At 51.3% G+C, this 18,378-nt stretch overlaps 1 protein-coding gene across 3 annotated transcripts in view; it reads left to right on the forward strand.

Annotated features, from left to right (window-relative positions):
• The window catches only part of EVC (EvC ciliary complex subunit 1), a 73,545-nt gene that overhangs the window by 11,118 nt on the left and 44,049 nt on the right, over positions 1-18,378 (forward strand). For all 3 annotated transcript variants that reach the window (XM_042936926.1, XM_042936928.1, XM_042936929.1), the window contains exons 3-8: positions 1,854-1,937; positions 3,968-4,200; positions 5,485-5,569; positions 11,454-11,552; positions 14,425-14,562; positions 17,365-17,523. In XM_042936926.1, coding sequence (XP_042792860.1) covers positions 1,854-1,937; positions 3,968-4,200; positions 5,485-5,569; positions 11,454-11,552; positions 14,425-14,562; positions 17,365-17,523 — 798 coding nt within the window. The remainder of the gene's footprint in view (positions 1-1,853; positions 1,938-3,967; positions 4,201-5,484; positions 5,570-11,453; positions 11,553-14,424; positions 14,563-17,364; positions 17,524-18,378) is intronic.

The raw sequence follows: 18,378 nt of genomic DNA on the forward strand, positions 1-18,378 counted from the left end.
GCCCAGCAGGTGGTTTCCAAAACATTTACTCAGCACGCCCAGCAAAATGCAGGGGGTGGCTCCAGCAGAGGGAGATACAGAGAGGATGTGGGGAACCTTGAGCAGCCGGGAGTAAGTCTTTCCAGTTGCGGTCAGAGAAGGCTCCCCGGGAAGGCACCTCTTCCCCACCCTTGCTTCGCGGCTCTTCTGTCCCAGCAACTCTGCTGGGTGCTTTGTCTCACGGACCTAGGGGCACATACGGTACCTTGTTTTCTGTTTGGGAAGACTGAGGCTCAGAGAAGTGAAAAGACTTGCCCAACTGCTTTTCATTGAAGGCTCTGATCCAGAGGCTTGTGTGAATATTACCGTGTGTAAATGTTTACGCCCCTGGCAATGCTAAAACTACTCTGTTTTCTTTTCCACTAAAAGATGGTTCACAATTTTTAGGAACGCTCATAAATTTTTGTCATGTTATTTAAATACTTATTTCTTTCAAAGCTGAAGACTTGGAATTAAATAAGGAATGTGCTATATAACATCTACTCATCCACCCACCCATCCTTTCATCCATCCACCCATTTGTCTATATGTCCATCTATCCATCCAGCCACCTCTCTATCCACCTGTCAACCCATTCATCCATCCATTCATCATCCACCCACCCATTCATCCATCCGTCCATCCATCCATCCATCTATCCATCTATCCATCTATCCATCCATCCATCCATCTATCCATCCATCATCCATCCATCCATCCATCATCCATCCATCCATCCATCCATCTATCCATCCATCCATCATCCATCCATCATCCATCCATCCATCCATCCATCTATCCATCCATCATCCATCCATCCACCCACCCATCCGCTTTCCCATCCACCTTCCCATTCACCCATTCATCCATCCACCCATTTGTACATATGTCTATCCACCCATTCACCCACCTCTCTATCTACCTATCCATCCATCCATCCATCCATCTATCCATCCATCTATCCATCCATCCATCCATCCATCCATCATCCACCCATCCATCTGCCCATCATCCATCCATCCATCCATCCATCTATCCATCCATCCATCCACCCATCCACCCACCTATCCCCTTTCCCATTCACCCATGCATCCATCCACCCACTTGTCCATCTGTCCATCCATTCACCTATTCATTTACCCATCCATTCATCCATCCATCCATCATCCATCCACCCATCCATCCATCCATCCATCCATCTATCCATCCATCCACCTACCCATCTACCTTCCCATTCACCCATTCATCCATCCACCCATTTGTCCATGTCTATCCATCCATTCACCCACCTCTCTACCTATCCACCCATTCATCTATTCATCCATCCATCCATCCATCCATCCATCCATCTATCCATCTATCCATCCATCCATCCATCCATCCATCCTCCCATTCGCTTTCCCATCCACCTTCCCATTCACCCATTCATCCATCCACCCATTTGTCCATATGTCTATCCATCCATTTACCCACCTATCTACCTATCCACCCATTCATCCATTCATCCATCCATCCATCCATCCATCCATCCATGCATCCATCAGTCTGTCCATCCATCCATCCATCTACCCATCCATCCATTTTCCCATCCACCCATGCATCCATCCACCCATTTGTCCATCTGTCCATCCATCCACCTATTCATTTACCCACCCATCCACCCATCCACCCACCCATCCTTCTAACAAGTGATCACCTACTGGGATCTAAATGAGCCTGTTACAGTCCCTTTCCAAGGCCACTGTTACAAATGGGGTGTGGCATTTTTGTAACTCTTAGCGGTTTATCCTTCATTTTCTAGAAAGCACCCGATGCCATGTGTTCTTCCTTCCCAGGAATGTGAGCCATCTTTCAACAGCAACATCACAGCATTTGCACTGAAGGCAAAAGTCATCTATCCCATCAATCAGAAGTTCCGGGTAAGAGTCCTCAGCTCCGTCTTAGAAACGCAATTATTCAGTAATGCCCTAGAGATGGGGGTAGGAGTGGGCAGTGGTTTTGGGTCCTCTCTGAGGGTTTTGTGGTAAGTCATTTTAATAAGGATAATTTTGAGGCTGTGGAATGGACTAAAACTTTAGGATGAATCCTCTTTATGACAGCATTGTCGGGGACAGGGTATAGCAAGGTGTCCCCAGGAACACCAGGGGCAGCACAGTAGGGCAGCACCCTACTCTTCTAGCAGTAACACAAACACCGGCCCTGACACAGTTCCTGGCATCGCTCCTCATTCACAGATCCCGCTTCCACCCTGCTGAACACTGACTGTGGGGCTGGCCCAATGCTAAGCATTTCTCATGCGTTAGGCATTTCCCATAAGGTAAATCATACTGTTATTGCCTCTTCATGCATAAGGAAACTGAGGCCCAGAGAGGCCAATGACCTGTGCGAGGTCCCCTGGCTATAGGTCTCTTACACCTGAAGCCAGGAATTCACCTGCGGTCAAGAGATTTGCAGACAGTAGCCCATCCCACGGTGCTTCTAGGAGCCCTTGGCTTTGAGACTGTCCCTGGAAGAAAGAGTCCCTGGTCCAGTACTGGAGGAAAATGTTGCCTGCTCTCCTGGCCGTAAACAAGACGGGCTCTGGGGTCACACAGACTCCATCCTAACTCTTATCTCGGCCGTTACTATGGGCCATTTTCTGACTCGGCCTCCTGTTTCTTCATCTGCAAATGGGGGTGATGGGCCCTCCTGCCTCCCCCAATTGTTTGAGGGTCAAATGGGATTATAGACATAGGGCTTAGCCCTGCATGTGGCAGCCAAGCGCTCTGTACTTGTTCGGTTTCCTCGGTTATTATTTGCTTTTGAAGACAGCCAGAGCCAGGTTCTGCAAATCCCTGCCCCACAGAAATGATTTCACTGTGCCGAACACAGACTTTCCCAGATTAGAACTTTTCTGCAGTACTGGGACTGCTCCCAGGGACGCTCATTGGGAATCGCCTCCTTCACTTAGCTATCTGGTGGGTGGGTGTTGGGGCAAAACTCCCAGACCAGGGGCATTTATTCATCGTCGACACCCTTTGCCAGGCAGGCTCCTGCTGGGCACTGGGGATTATCCAGTGGTTGGGACAGCATCGTCCTCACCCTGGAGGCCCTCACCGTCTGGGCAGAGATTGTAGGACGGTGTGCCGTAACCGGCATGGGCTGGGCCGGGCTACCAGGGATGGAAGGCTCTGGATCTGTGTCTGGAGGGAGGGATGCCTCCGCCCAGCAGACAGTGAGTGAGGGCTGTTGCGGGCAAGGGGACCAGAATCTGGAAAGACCCAGAAGTATGGAATGACGAGGGAGGTTTGGAGCTGGCAGCCGGCTCTGTACTACTTGGGCAGGAACATTCTGGAGCAGTGGAGCAAGCTGGACAGAGGTGGTGGCTGACATTTGTTGAGCCCTCCAGCTGTGCCAGGCACTAGGCTGTGACCTCATGTGGCCATGGCAGCGTGTGGGTCTTGAGTCCCTTGGTAAGGAGTTTCGGGCCTATCTAAGGGCAGTGGGGAGCCACCTCGAAGGCCTGGGGTCAGGAGGTGATGCCCAGGTCAGTGTAGGTGGGGAAGAGCCAGGTGGTCAGCAGGTCAGTGGACAGAGCAGAGCCGGGGGTCTGGGACAGAGGCAGAAGCAGTGGGGGCGGGGGGCAGGGAGCAGGTGGAGGTCAGAGTTGGCGGCCAGGTCTGGGGTGTAGGTGGGCCACTGGTGAGCGGACCCAGGCTCATGGCTAAGGGGTAGGGGCCTAGTGCAGAGGGGCTGGCCTCCTGGGGACAAGAGCTATGACCCTGGTCCCTGGGGGGTAGATGTGGGCGTGACCCTGGGGCACGGGGCTCTACCTGTTTACTCTTCCCCTCCCAGTGTGTCCCCAGCCTGGCCCTCTTGGGACTGCTGTCATATATCTCTGGCGGAATTACTGAAGCAAAGTCACGATAGGTCATGCGGACTGAGCGAGCTTTCTCTCCCCCGACCCCAGCCGCTGGCCGACGGTTCCTCCAACCCGTCTCTGCACGAAAACTTAAAGCAGGCCATCTTGCCGAACCAGCCGGTGGAGGCTTCCCCCTCCAGCAGCCTGGGGAGCCTGAGCCAGGCCGAGAAGGAGGACTGTAGCTCCTCGTCTAGCATCCACTCGACGGCCAGTGACGACAGGTTCCTCAGCCGCACCTTCGTCCGGGTGAACAGCTTCCCCGAGGTGCTGATCTGCGAGAGGTAAGGTGGGGGAAGGGATGGAGAAACAGACCCGTGGACCATATCACTGTCAGTGGAGAAAATGGAAGCCCAGAGAGGTTAAGCAACTCAGCCACGGACACACAGCCACCCAGTGTCTGAGCTGCAGCTCACCATGTGGTGTTGGCCAACGTGGGGGTTATGGAATCCAGCCTGAGCCCCGAGGAGAGACATTAGGGGCGTCGTTGAATCATCGACGTGCCCTGGGCGTTGCATAACAGCAGCTAGCACTGATCAGGTGCCTTCTGTGTACTGGGCAGAGTACTGAGCACTTTGCAGGGATTAATTGTCTCACGAGTGCGACCGGGTCTGTTTTATTCACTGCTGTGTCCCTACTGCCCCGTAGGAGCCTGGGACAGGTTCAGTGATGGATGAATAAAAGTTAATCAATCAATGAATTAATTCCTCTTAACACTATGTGGTAGCTGCTATCACTGCCCTCGTTTTACAAAGAATGAAGGGACACAGAAAGGCTGAGTAACATGCCGGAGGTCACACAGCAGGTGAGTGGTACGGCTGGGTTTGACCTTATCTTCAAAGCCTGCGCTGTAAATCACCAAGCTGCTCAGCCCGTGGGAGAGGCTGAAGACAGAGGCAACAGCGTTGTGCTTTGGTCCTCAGACTTCTCTGCTCTTTAAGTTCGGTGACGTCCAAGGGGCCCTGCCCCCGTGAGATGAACCGGGCCCCACCTCAGCTCAGGGCTGTGGAAGGAGGGGGCCCAGACCCTGAGCTCTGTGCCGACCTTGACAGTGGTTGGGAAGGGGTATTGAGGAGCTTTGGGAACTTACTGGGCTCGTCACAGTTTGGGTGGGAATGGGGCTGCTCAGAGTGCGTGTGCCCACCCCGGACAAACGGTCAACTCTGCCCGGCCACTGACCTGCCCTGTGACCCTGTGACGGCTAATTGACTTCCTAAGTCTGTTTCCCCATCTGTAAAATGGGCATGAGAATGTCTGCCTGCAGGGGCGGAGGGGAGAGGGCTTGTGATGCAGACGTTACGATGCCGGAATGGGGTGTGCTTCTTCTCCCGCCTCCGTCTCTTGCTGCCTTCTGCCCGTCACGTCGCAGACAGCTGCTCCCTTCCGGTCACAAGTGATGGATGAATCACTTGGGCGGCTGTTGGGAACCTCTGCATGCTGCAGAATTTAAAATCTGGGCTCGGGATGCACCGAGGCTTGTACTGAGCAGGGATGTGCTCCCTCCCTGTCACCCCCCTCCCCACCTCAAGTACTCTCAAAGGCCTTCCGTTTCTCTTTGGACTTTTCAGTGTGGACCTTGACTTGTGTATCTATAACCTTCACTTAAAGGATCTGCTGCATCTGGACACGGCACTGAGGCGGGAGAAGCACCTGGTAGGTGGCCGGCCAAGTTTCTCGCCCTTTCCCGGGTCGTGAACACAGGCCCTCCATGGGCACCGAGTCCTGTGTGCCCTCAGGGACTGGGTCCTAGTGACAGTGGAGCCTCCATGACAGGAAGGCACAGGGCGTTAGGCTTCTGGCAATAAAATAGAGAAGCAATTTGTGCCTGTTCATGGGGCACAGGCTGTACTTGACCCAGAGCTGTGGGGTGGGGTGGAAAGATGAGACCCTCCTCCCAGGGCACACTTCCTGATGGAGACGGGGGTAAAAGGCATTGAAAAGAACACAGCATTTTGATTTGTGGTTTTTGCTTTTTAAAAAAAATTTTTTTTTAAACGTTTATTTATTTTTGAGACAGAGACAGAGCGTGAGCGGGGGAGGGGCAGAGAGCGAGGGAGACACAGAATCTGAAGCACGTTCCAGGTTCTGAGCTGTCAGCACAGAGCTCGATGCGGGGCTCGAACTCACAAACCGCGAGAACATGACCTGAGCCAAAGTCGGATACTTAACGGACTGAGCCACCCAGGCGCCCAGATTTTTCCTTTTAATGTTCATTTGAGAGAGCGTGCGCGCACAAGCGAAGGAGGGGTAGAGTGAAAGGGGCCATAGGATCCAGATGTGGGGCTCGAACTCCCGAACCGGGAGATCATGACCTGAGCCGAAGTCAGATGCTTAACTGACTGAGCCGCCCAGGCGCCCCAAGAGCACAGCATTTTTAAAGGAGTGATAATAGCAAAGATAATATTGTATTCACGAGCACTAACTTTGTTGATTGCTTACTATGTATTGGGCCCTGGGCATGTTACACAGGCAGTTAGCTCTGAACTTCACCACAACCAGGAGAGGTGGGTGCCATCGTTATTCCACGTTACAGATGAGGAAACTGAGGCACAGAGAGAAGGACTCACCCCGAGTCGTAAAGCCCGAAGTTGGAGCTGAGATGGGCAGTCAGGCACCTTGTTGTAGGCGTCCGTTCTCAGAGCGGATGAGGGTGCCATCAGAACCACAGAGGGCAGCGGACCAAGACTCATCTCTGCCAGATGCCCTGGCCTCCCAGTGAATCAGCACTGGATCCAGGCTGCGGGGGGGGGGGGGGGGGGGGGGGGGGGGCGGGGGGGTGCGTTCCACTGTGGCTGCAGAACGGCAGGGCCGGCCAGGCATCGGGGCCAGGGGGCTTACAAAGAGGAATGATTTCTCCCAAATTATTGATTGAAGGATGAGATCTACAGAGGGGAGGCCTGCTGCAAAGAGAAGGGGAGAGGGACCAATGGAGAGGGTGACAGAGACGTAGAAATGGAGACACAGACAGACATGCCTGGGAGGTGCTTCGTTAGAAGCTAGAAAAATAAAAACATCAAGTTGGGGATGCAGTGAAAAGAAATGCGGGCTCCGTGAGAGCAGGAAGGGCCTCGTAAACAGGGGTCAGTGATGGAAACCAGGAATCCTACCAAGACTCCAGAAATAGAGCCTCTTCTGGCAGCCCCACTGTGCCTGGAGAGCCCCGTGGCCTTGAGGCCGCAGCCCGCCTGCTTTCGCTCAGCCACATCACGTCCCACCTGCAGGCCGGTGGCCCTGGCCATCTTCTCAAAGGCTCTGGGCTCCCTGGAGGGCTGACTGTTACTGGGCTCAGAGCCCCATCCAGCTTGCGAGTGACATGGTGCCAGGCACCTCGCCCCCAGAGCAGACAGCAGGTGCCTGTGGGGACCTGGAGGAAGCATCCACCGTCACTCATCTGCCCGCCTTATATGTGGGCAGCCTCCCCTCCCTGCCAGGCGCAGTGGACAGGGACAGGGACAAGGACAGCCGCCACCTGCATGGAGCCCACTCTCCACGGGGACACAGCAGTAAACCACACAAATACACCATTCAGACAGTGGGTCTGAACAAACGATACAGTGCCGTGAGCATGTGTAAGGGGGGCCCGAGTGTGGGGGAGATGGCCAGGCTTCCTTGGAGGGAGACACGTAAGCTGGAACCTAGGAAAGTTCCAGAAGCACTGGATTAGGAGTCAGAGACCTGGGTTCTAGTCCACCCTCCCACACTTACGGGCTGTGTGACCTTGGGTAAGTCGCTTCCCCTCTCTGGGCCACTTTAGGAAAGGTATAAAGATAATGTTTTTCCAGCTCTTACCCCGTAGAATTTCTAGGAAGTGAGGTCGTCTCTGCGGGCAGAGCTCTGGGCTCTGCTGGGCGGTGTCACCAGCACTGTCACAGCACTGCTCGGTCAGCACTCGTACTCGGCCAGGCTAAGCTAAGCACTCTGTATGTCTGATCTCAGTGAAGCCCTTACTTCTGTTTTACCCTCACAAGGAACCTGAGACTCAGAGAGGTCGCGTCAGTTGTCCAAAATCGCAGAGCTGGTGAATGGCAGACACAGAACCCAGAAGAGGTCTGGCTGAGCGTAGGGTCTGTGTGCCCGCACATAGTAGGCGCCCCGTAGAAATGGGCACGCTGACACCGAGGCCGCCCTGGGGACTGCTCTCCACGCGTGGCCTTTCCCTCACTGCGGGGCACATCTCCGCCGGGTGCGGGACCTGCAGAAACACGGCAAGCTCTCGCAGAGACCTCGAGTTCCGTTTCTCTGGTAGAGATCCGTCACCACAGGTCAGAGTTCAGAAGTGACTCAGGCCACAGACAGATGGCGCCCCGTACGAACCCGTGGGGTCTCTGTGTTGTTACAGCTGAAACTGCGGCAACACCGTGGTTGACTACGTGCCAACGACAAAGTAAAATAAAAAAGCGGCTCAGGTGGGGGGCGCCTGGGTGGCTCAGTGGGCTCAGCGTCCGACTTCGGCTCAGGTCACGATCTCCCCGTTCATGGGTTCAACCCCCGCGTCAGGCTCTGTGCTGCCAGCTCAGAACCTGGAGCCTGCCTTGGATTCTGTGTCTCCCTTTCTCTGTCTCTGTCTCTGTCTGTCTGTCTGTCTCTGTCTCAAAAATAAACATTAAAAAAAAATTTTTTTTTCAAGTGACTCAGGCCAGATGCAACCATCATTCAGCCCAGGAGCTTAGAGCTCCCTGGTGGCCCCTGAGGGAGAAAGTGGCACTAGGCTCACCAGGAGGTGGAGGGAAGCTGCATCTGTCAGCGTTCAAAGCAGAAGAGCAGAGATGAGGACAGATTAGGGTGTGTGGGGGGGGAGGGGTGCCATTATTGGGATCGTTAGGACTAGGGGATTTCTCCCGGTGCTGGAACATTCTCCGTCTTGGTTGTGGCAGTGGCCACATGAACATGTACTTGGGGTAAAGTTGCACAGAAAAATACACACACACACACACACACACACACACACACACACACACACACGACTGCCGGTGACAATGAGTGGAAACTGAAGTCTGCAGTAAACTGCACTTGGACCGATGTCAGTTTTGGAGTGGATACTGTACTGTGGGGATGTCACATGTCATCCAGGGGGAAGGACACCTGGGACCCTGTCCTGGTTGACACATTCCTCCGAGCCTGTAAAGTTTCCAAATTACAAAATGTTTAACTTGAAAGGAATGAGGCAAGACCGGTATACGTTACTGATTCCATCTGGGGTCAAAAGGAAAATGGGTTTGAGACCAACATCTTGAGAAAAGAACGTTACCTTATGCAGCCTCGACCTCAGTGGGTAGGAAGCCAGGACAACATTGTGTTCCTAGAGCTCGTTAGCATGGGCAAGCGTAAGGAAGGTTGGTGGAAAGTTCTGGGTTCTGTCCCTCATGGCTGTCCCTTGTGACATGAGGCCAGTTTATCCAGATTTCTCAGCCAAGAGTCCTTGTCAGTGAAGTGGGGAAGATTGTACCAACCTCCTGCATCCTGTTAAAACCAAATGAGATAATCTATATCTTAGCCTGGCACAGAACGGTGTTTAACAAACCTTAGAACGAGGGTTGCAAACTATGGCCCTTGGGCCGATCTGGCCATGCCTGTTCTTGCCCAAATTGCCCCTGGCTGCCTCGATGCTGTAACAGCAGAATCCAATATTTGCAAAAGACAGTATGGCTTACCAACCCAGAAACGCTTACTATTGGTAAAGTGGCCCTTTACAGAACAATATGTGTTACGCCCTGCACCAAAGTATCTGACCTTTGGCGACAGTACAAAAGCAATTCAGTGGAGGAGTGATAAGCTTTTCAGGAAATGATATGCAGCAAATGGGCGTCCAGAAGCGGACACAGATGGGCCTCGAGCCAGACCTCCATGTCGTACAAAAATGAACTCCGAATGGATCATGGACATAAATGTAAAATGTAAGACATCTCGGAAAAAAAAAACAAAAACAAAACAAAAAAAAAAACAGAAGAGAAAATCTTCAGGATTTAACCCTAGCAAAGAGTTCTTTCTTAACACTGAAAATGTGACCTACACAGGGAAAACTAATAAATTGAACCTCACCAAAATTAAAAACTTTTGCTCGGCAAAAGACCCCATTAAGGAAGAAAAGAAAGAGAAACATTCACATCGCAAACCATGTATCCACAGGAAGCTTGTGCCTCAAATCTATAAAGAACACTCCGACCTCAACAGAAGTAAGCAATCCAATTAGAAAATGGGCAACAGACATGAACAGGCATTTCACCAAAAAGGAGATACAGTTGGCAAGCATACACGTACAAAAATCAGACAGAAAGGTGCCTGACGATATCAGCCATTAGGGAAATGCAAATTAAAACCATGTGAGGTAGGCACCTATCAGAATGGCTAAAATAACAAGTGATGAGAACACTAAACGCTGGTGAGGATGCGAGGAAGCTGGATCTGTCGTACATTGGTGGGAATATAAGATGCTGCACAGGAAGACAGGCAGTTTGTCACAAAACCCAGCAGTTGCACTCTTGTGCCTTTACCCCAGAGAAACTTAACATTCACACGAAAGCCTGTACGTGGATGTTCTTACCAGCTTTATTCGTAAGAGCCCCACACTGGAAATGCCCTCAGGTCCTAAAGTAGGTGAATGGTTAAACAAATTATGGAGATAGCACCCTTGGACGTTCTGGGGTGTCCCCACTTATGGGAGGACACGTTTTGGTTTAGAGGAGGCCTCCGTCCATCAAGACAGGAGGCTGGAATGGATGATGTCATACATCCCAGGTCCAGACAACTGTCCCTCTGATTCTTCCCACAAAGAAGCAACACTCTTTGCCTTTTGTATTTTCTTGACTCACAGGGCAATGGGCAATGTGGAAGGAATGGCACACATTAAGCGCCTAATGAAGATTTCTTGAATCAAGGGGTGCCTGGGTGGCTCAGTCGGTTGGGTGTCTGACTTCGGCTCAGGTCATTATCTCACGGTCTGTGGGTTCAAGCCCCACATCGGGCTCTGACAGAGCCTGGAGCCTACTTTGTATTCTGTGTCTCCCTCTCTCTCTGCTCCACCTACACCTGCACTCTTTCTCTCTCCCTCTCAAAAATAAATAAACATTAAAAAAATTAAAATAATATGGGGTGCATGGGTGGCTAAGTCAGTTAAGCGTCCGACTCCGGCTCAGGTCATGAGCTCACGGTTTGTGAGTTCGAGCCCCGCATCGGGCTCTGTGCTGACAGCTCAGAGCCTGGAGCCTGCTTCAGATTCTGTGTCTCCCTCTCACTCTCTGCCCCTCCCCTGCTCTCGCTCTGTCTCTCAAAAATGAATAAAAAAGCATTTACAAAATTAAAAAAAAAATTTTAAAAAGACAACAAAAGAAGTAGAGCATATTTTTTAGAAGCTTCATGAAAATGCTATCGTCGTGATTTATAATCTGAGATAGTTTTCTATAGTAAAAATATGTACATGTGAAGAGATATATAGAGATTGAGATGGGGAGAGGGGCTGGGAGCAGGTGAAGGAAAGGAGGGAGGAAGAGAGAGAGACCATTTTTAAACCTTTCCGTTATGTCTTCCTTCTTGGCCATAGATGTTTATTCAGATTTTAAAAATGTGCCTCCTTGATCTTCTTCCCAAAAAGAAGTCTGATGATGAATTATACCAGAGGATTCTTTCGAAACAAGAAAACGTAAGTAAGTCTTCAACCTGTATCTCAAGGTAACTTAGTGAGAGTTTATTACAATATGTAAAACACAACATTGTATGAAACTATTTTTGCTTTCACGTGTAAAAATAATTTATTTCAATATTTGCCTTTGAACTGTGCAGTCATACAAAAGTATGTGTACAAATGTAAAAATGACCATAGGTTATTATTAAAATTTGGAAAAATACTGAAAGCAGGAAAAAGAGAAGAGTGTTGGTCATACCCGCTACTCAGAGAGAACCACTGTTACCTTTAGCTTCTGCCCAAGGTTGGGTATTTTTATTTTTGGATTTTTTAATTATTTTTTTAATGTTTATTTTTGAGAGAGAGAGAGAGAGAGAGAGAGATGCAGAGCATGAGCAGGGGAGGGGTAGAGAGAGAGGGAGACACAGAATCCGAAGCAGGCTCCAGGTTCTGAGCTGTCAGCACAGAGCCCGCCGCGGGGCTCGAACCCACCCACCGCGAGATCATGACCTAAGCCAAAGTCTGTCGCTTCACCAACTGAGCCACTCAGGTGCCCCAAGGTGGGGTATTTTTAAATACATCATCGGTTTATTGGTTACAACGGTTTGTCCTACTTTGCGTTCCCCTCCTCTCGGTCTTTTACATGAAGTTTCCGTTGTTTTACGTGCCGTGAAATGAGCCGGGTCTCAGAGTCAGACATCCTGGTTTTCCTTCACAAACTCTCAGAATCCCAGGTTCCTCCTGTGCCATGGGATAATAATTCCCGTCCTATGGGATCATGGAAGGGATGAGAGAAAGTGCGTGACGCATGTGGCACAGTAATAGTTAGACCCTGAATACATGGTGGCTACCATCAGCCTCGTTACGACCACAACAACCGTCTTCCACTTCATCAGTAGCAGCGTCCTCACCATCGTTACTGTTTAATCCCCGCTGTCACCACCACTACCATTATTGTCATCGCCACCATCATCTTGATCGTCATAATCATTCTTATGATTATCGTCACACCATTATCGTTACCGCCACCACCACCGCCATGATACCTGGGGGACTGGGAGAGAAGGTTTCTTCCCCACTCTCCTGCATCCCATGGGGAAGGAGACACCAAGACACCCCAGGGAGGACACGGTACACCATGGTGGTCATCGTCCCCGTCCTCGGTATCACCGCTACCAGGATCGTCATCATCAGGCAACGCACACGGGGTTTTCACGCAATTTTTTGTTAACTTTATGCATTTATTTTGAGAGAGAGTGACAGCGCACAAGTGCACGGGGAGGGGAAGAGAGAGAGGGAGCAAGAGAATCCCAAGCAGGCTCCATGCTGTCAGCACAGAGCCCGACAAGGGGCTCGATCTCACCCACCGTGACATCGTGACCTGAGCCAAAATCAAGAGTCAGACGCTTAAGCGACAGAGCCACCCAGACGCCCCCTCACACATTATTTTATTCAGTCTTCACAACAGCCCTGGGAGGAGCCGTTATTATTTGTTTACAGCTGAGGAAACTGAGGCTGAGTCTAAATGACTCTCCAGTGAATAAATGACAATAATCATGGCGACACTGGGAATTGCACAAGTAATAACGAAGCTGTGTTACACGAAAACGGTAACAAGCTTTGTAGTCTGCAGACCCAGGAGCAGGTTCCAACACCAGTACCGGCACAGCAGGGTAATCACTGCAGTGGCTGCTGCTTATCGAGAGGTTGTCTGGCCAAGTGCTTCCAATGTGTACTTTTATTTAATGCTCATCATGACCCCCCCCCCCCCCGACTTCTAGACGAGGACAAAGGTACTCAGACCGGTGGCTGCTCTTGGGAGAGAAGCAGCACCATGGGGGTGCATGCAGTTGGAGGCGCAGGTATCTGGGGTCCTCAAGGCTGAGCGTCGAGCCCAGCACGCCTCATCCTACAGGGAAGAGACTCCAGACGAAATACCCCAACTCCCCGAACATCAGGCTCTCCCTCTGGCAGGAGCCAGCGTCTCTCTCTGGTAGTGACAAGGGCCCGAAATCACGCACAGCTTCACCACGGACGCGCAGAAGCAGTTTTCAGCAACATCTTTTTTCCGAATGAAGCTGGAGCCACCCCGGCTCAGATTCCAGTTCTCTCGACATGGTCCTGGAGGAGACGGGGCTCCTCTCGCGCCCCACGGCGGGGCCTGAAGGAGCCGGTACAGAGGAGGCTCCTGCTCCAGTTCTGAGTTGATTAAGAGACAGAGTCAAGGGGACAGATACAGAGAGGTCAGCTTCACAGGGCAGCTTGGAGGACGTGGCTTAGCTGAGCAGCAGAGTCATAAACTCAGGACTAGGTAAATACCTGCCTCGTCTGGGGCGAAGCTGGCCACCTCTGGCCTGCCCAGCCCACCCTGGGCCAAGGCCACACCACAGCAATGGCCTCCCCTGAATGGTCCTTGCCAAAGAGGAAGAGGCTGGACAAGTTATGGGTGCACACTTCCTGCTGTTGAACCCACCAATCGCATTGCTTCATGCCTCCCCTAGGGTGTAGAGAGTATTCCTTCCCCACGGAAACCAGAGGAGTGGGGAAGAAAGATTCCCCCTCCAACCCCCAGATGTGATGGTATTTTCCAGGACTTTAAGGAATGAAACACATTATTTCATCATTTTTAAAAAATACATTCTATTGGGGGGGCGGTTGTGGAATGAGGAGTATAGAAGAAAAGAATCTAGTATTCTTGAGGCTCTATGTTTAATGAGAAAAGTAGATTTCTGTCATCAAACCTTAAGTAGGACAATGCCTAGGGAAGTTATGGTTAAGAAATATTTTATGATAATATGGTGAAAGATAAAAGCATTTCTTTTGTAGAATTTAAGATATATTAGATTTTTTACTTGCTTTTTTTTTGCTTTTTTTTCCCTATTTCTCCCAGGACTTGGAGGAATTAGAAAAGAGACTTCAGGTCAAACTATCAAACACGGAAATGTTGGGGACTGGTGATTCTGAATACATCACTCTGGCAGATGTGGAAAAGAAGGAGCGAGAATACTCTGAGCAGCTAATAGATAATGTATGCGATGGATTAGTTTTTTCCTGTGTAAAAACCTTGCTTTCTGGGACAGTTAAATTGGCGAGATTAAAGAGATGGCTTCTAGAAGCATGCTTCATACTTGAATTCCCTGTTGCGCTCTGCCCAGAGCCAGGGATCCAGTTTCGGAAGTTATGTGATAGAGAAGGTATTATTAAGGGGCCAAGGTTCCTTGGGAATTCCAATGAATTCCCCTTGTTTAAATTTTAGATTGATCTTTTGATCATTCTCAGCAAAGATTGCTCTAACCCTCTATGTCATACCACCCCGTGGATTAGAACAGATGTGAGCGGCTAACTTCTCCAGCCTGAGGCGTCACTCATGAAAGCTGGGTTTAAATTCTAGCCAGGGTGGCTTCTCTCAAATATCCCTTTTCTTGCTTCTCAGTTCCATTGCCCCCGTTCCTACGTTAGGTATTAAACAAACATTTTTTGGCACCCAGGACTGTGCTGCACACTGGGGATGCAGAATGAACTTAGACCTGGCCTTGCCAGACAGATGCACAGGCTGGTCTGGCGGGGGAGCCGACAGGTGAGGAGAATGCAGACTTTAGAGCTCACGAGCGTTGTGATAGGTGAAAACAGCGGAAGGCTGGGGTGCCGCGGAGAGAGAAGTTCGTTGTACCCTAGGGTTAGGAAAGTCTTTATAAAAGAAGAGACCCATCGAGAGGCTTTCTGGGAGACGTGTGGGTGGATGCTGGCCAGGGGATGCTGGCAGAGAAGGGAGCCGGGGGGCGGGGGGGGGGGGGGGAGGGCGAGGTGCAGGCAGAGCAAGATAAAGCCAGAGATCTGGCCCGAGGGTTTTCATCTTGTGCCAGGGAGGTGGGTGTCACTGGAGTTTGGCAGCCGATGTGGCTGGGTCCATTTCTGTCTCAGAAGGACCACTCAGGCTGCTGTGTGGGGGAGAGGTATGAGCTCTGGGGCTAGGGAGGTAGGAATTTCGTGGAAGGCAAATGCAAGTAGGAGCAGGGGTGTAAGAAAAAGTGGGAGAGCTGACAGGACGGCAGATAAGGAAGTTTGGGGGAGAAGCGGGTGTAGAGGATCCGCGCGGTGGAAATAAGGACCCCAGAACGAGAGCCAAGTTGGGAGGGGAGCTGGTGAGTCCCGGCTTGACATCTTGAGGCGGAGATGCCGAAGGATGGAGAGAGTCCGCTACGCTCGGCTCGGATGACACGGGGAGCGAGGATGTTCGTGGCATGGGATGGCAGAGGGAGGGCGCTCAGCCTGGATTCCGGGGTCCTCAGGCTCCCGAAGCAAGGGACCTGTGTGTCCATGTCTGCGTATTTCAGACAGATGATTCATAGTTTGCCCAAGATGCCCTGAAGTACGGCGACCTCCAGCATTGGAGACGCCTGGCCAGGGTGTCTGTACAGTGGGTAGGGGAGGCAGCCTGGTGCCCAGTCTTGGATCCTGCCGGCATTTAAGGAGGAGGAGTCAAGGAGAATTGAGACGAGAAGGCAGAGTATGGACTCTGAGGGACCAGGAGAAAATCATGTCCCGGAAATCAAGGGAATCAGGAGTTTCTAAGAACAGAGGGGCACCCCGGCTCCCTGGGGCTGGAGGGGAAGTGCCAAAGCCGGCTGGACATCCATCTCTGTTTGGGGGTGTGTGGGGTGTCATGGATGACAGTCGCGTTCCCTTAGAGCCGTCGGGAAGGACGGCATCTGGCAGCAGGGACAGGTGGGAGGCTGGAGGTTTGATGGATGGGCTGCCAGCCGACTGGGGCAAATAGCGGGTTACTGAGTACACGAGGCGCCAGGGCACCCAGGTGAGCGCTGCCTCTCGGCCGTGCCCAGCCCCTGGGAGGGGGCTGCTCAGAGTGACTCAGTGTTTCAGGTTGCGTTTATCTCCACCCTTCGCCATTGCAACAAGGTCAGGGTGGGCTTCTGGTGCCACCATGCCCGGTGTGGCCAGAGGTGCCCCGACGAATTCAGCATCCGAGAGGCAGAGCCACGGGGAAGGAAACCACTCCTTGGGGAGTTGGGTGGACCTTCACCAACTCTGCCCCTGCCTCCCGTCAGCTCCGTGATCAGCGACCTAACTTTCTGAGCCTGTCCCTGCCTCCAGCCAATACGCACTCCACCTGGAAATAAAACGCGTGAAGCACAGAGCCTGGCATCTACCTGCGTGCGGTAAAGGGAAGTTGTCCTGACTGCCGGTGTCACGGCTCTCACAGCTCTGGGCGGCTGGATGAGCCCCGATACTCTGAGACCCTCCGTGATTCCCACCTCTCCTCCTGAGGAGATGCAGGGGGGCGGAGGGGGGGGCAGAGGAAAAAGATTTCAAAGCAGAATTTTTTCATGGTCGGCATCGTCTCTGCCAGATTTGCTCTTTTGTACTTTGAGGGCAATAACTAAAATGTAAGCAGCCATTCGTGCTTTTATTTCCAGAACACATTTAATCCTTTTCAGAGATCTGGAAGCTTCCAGGAGCACACTGTCGAATTTCACGCACTCCCCAGGCAGCAATCATGGCCTGTTTAAGAGTCTTTAAGCTGTTTACGCCGGGTGATCTCATTGTGCCTGCCTTCCTTATCAGCAGAGCACTGGTGTTTGCTGAAAAGCCACCTCGAAACTGACGGGCACCTACAATACTCCGAGGAGGAACCTCTCTATAGAACTCGATTATTGCCAAGATAAGCTCGCTCGGAATTGCAGAATTGTTTAGAATCTCAGTTTGTGATAAGGAATGAATTGTAATTCTCAAGCAGGAGCCATCTAGCTTTATAGCTTTCTTAAATAAGTTTTCTACACCCACCTTCTTGCTTCTCATTCTCATTTCACAGATGGAAGCTTTCTGGAAACAGATGGAAAATATCCAGCACTTTCTTATGGACGAATTTAAGTGTTCCAGCTCCAAAGCCCGACAGCTCATGGTGACTCTCACGGAAAGAATGATTGCAGCCGAAGGGTTATTGCATGACTCTCAGGATTTGCAGGCTCTGGTATGCTGGAGGGGCCGGGGAGGGAACATGAAGATACTCACTCTAGAGAAGGAGAATCCAGAAGTTTGATGCCCCGTAGAGATCAAGTTGAACAGCTTTAAGTTGTAGATGGGGATATAGAGCCCAGAGAAAAGCAGTGAATCCATCCATCCATCCATCCATCCATCCATCCATCCATCCATCCATCCATCTATCCCATTTGTCCATCCATCCATCCGTCTGTCTATCCATCCATCCATCTGTCCATCTGTCCATCCGTCTATCCATCCATCCATCCATCCATCTGTCCGTCTGTCCATCCATCCATCTGTCCGTCTGTCCATCCATCTATCCATCTATCCATCTATCCCATTTGTCCGTCCATCCATCCATCCATCCATCCATCCATCCGTCCATTTGTTCATCTGTCCATCCATCCATCCATCCATCCATCCATCCATCCATCCATCCATCTGTCCATCCATCCATCTGTCTATCCATCTATCCCATTTGTCCATCCATCCGTCCGTCCATCCATCCATCCATCCATCCATCCATCCATATATCCACTCACCCATTCCTCAAGTGGAGATGCTGACCATCTTTGTGTTACTGCTGAATAGAGCACTGGTTCTCAATCCTGGCTGCACACTGAAGTCATCTGGGGAGCTTTAGAAAGGACTGATGCTTGGGTCCCAGATGGGTCCCCATCCCAGAGATTCTGACCTAATCAGTCTGGAGTGTTTAGAGCTTCAGGGGAGCATAGTGGGTAGTCATTGTTGACTCCCACTTGTGTGGACAGAACTTCATTTGCTTTCCTGATGGCTCTGAATCACCTGAAGAACTTTCAGAAAATGCCCATGTCTGGACCTCATG

Source organism: Panthera leo, chromosome B1 (genome assembly GCF_018350215.1).
Source record: "Panthera leo isolate Ple1 chromosome B1, P.leo_Ple1_pat1.1, whole genome shotgun sequence".
NCBI classification, from domain to species: Eukaryota; Metazoa; Chordata; class Mammalia; order Carnivora; family Felidae; genus Panthera; species Panthera leo.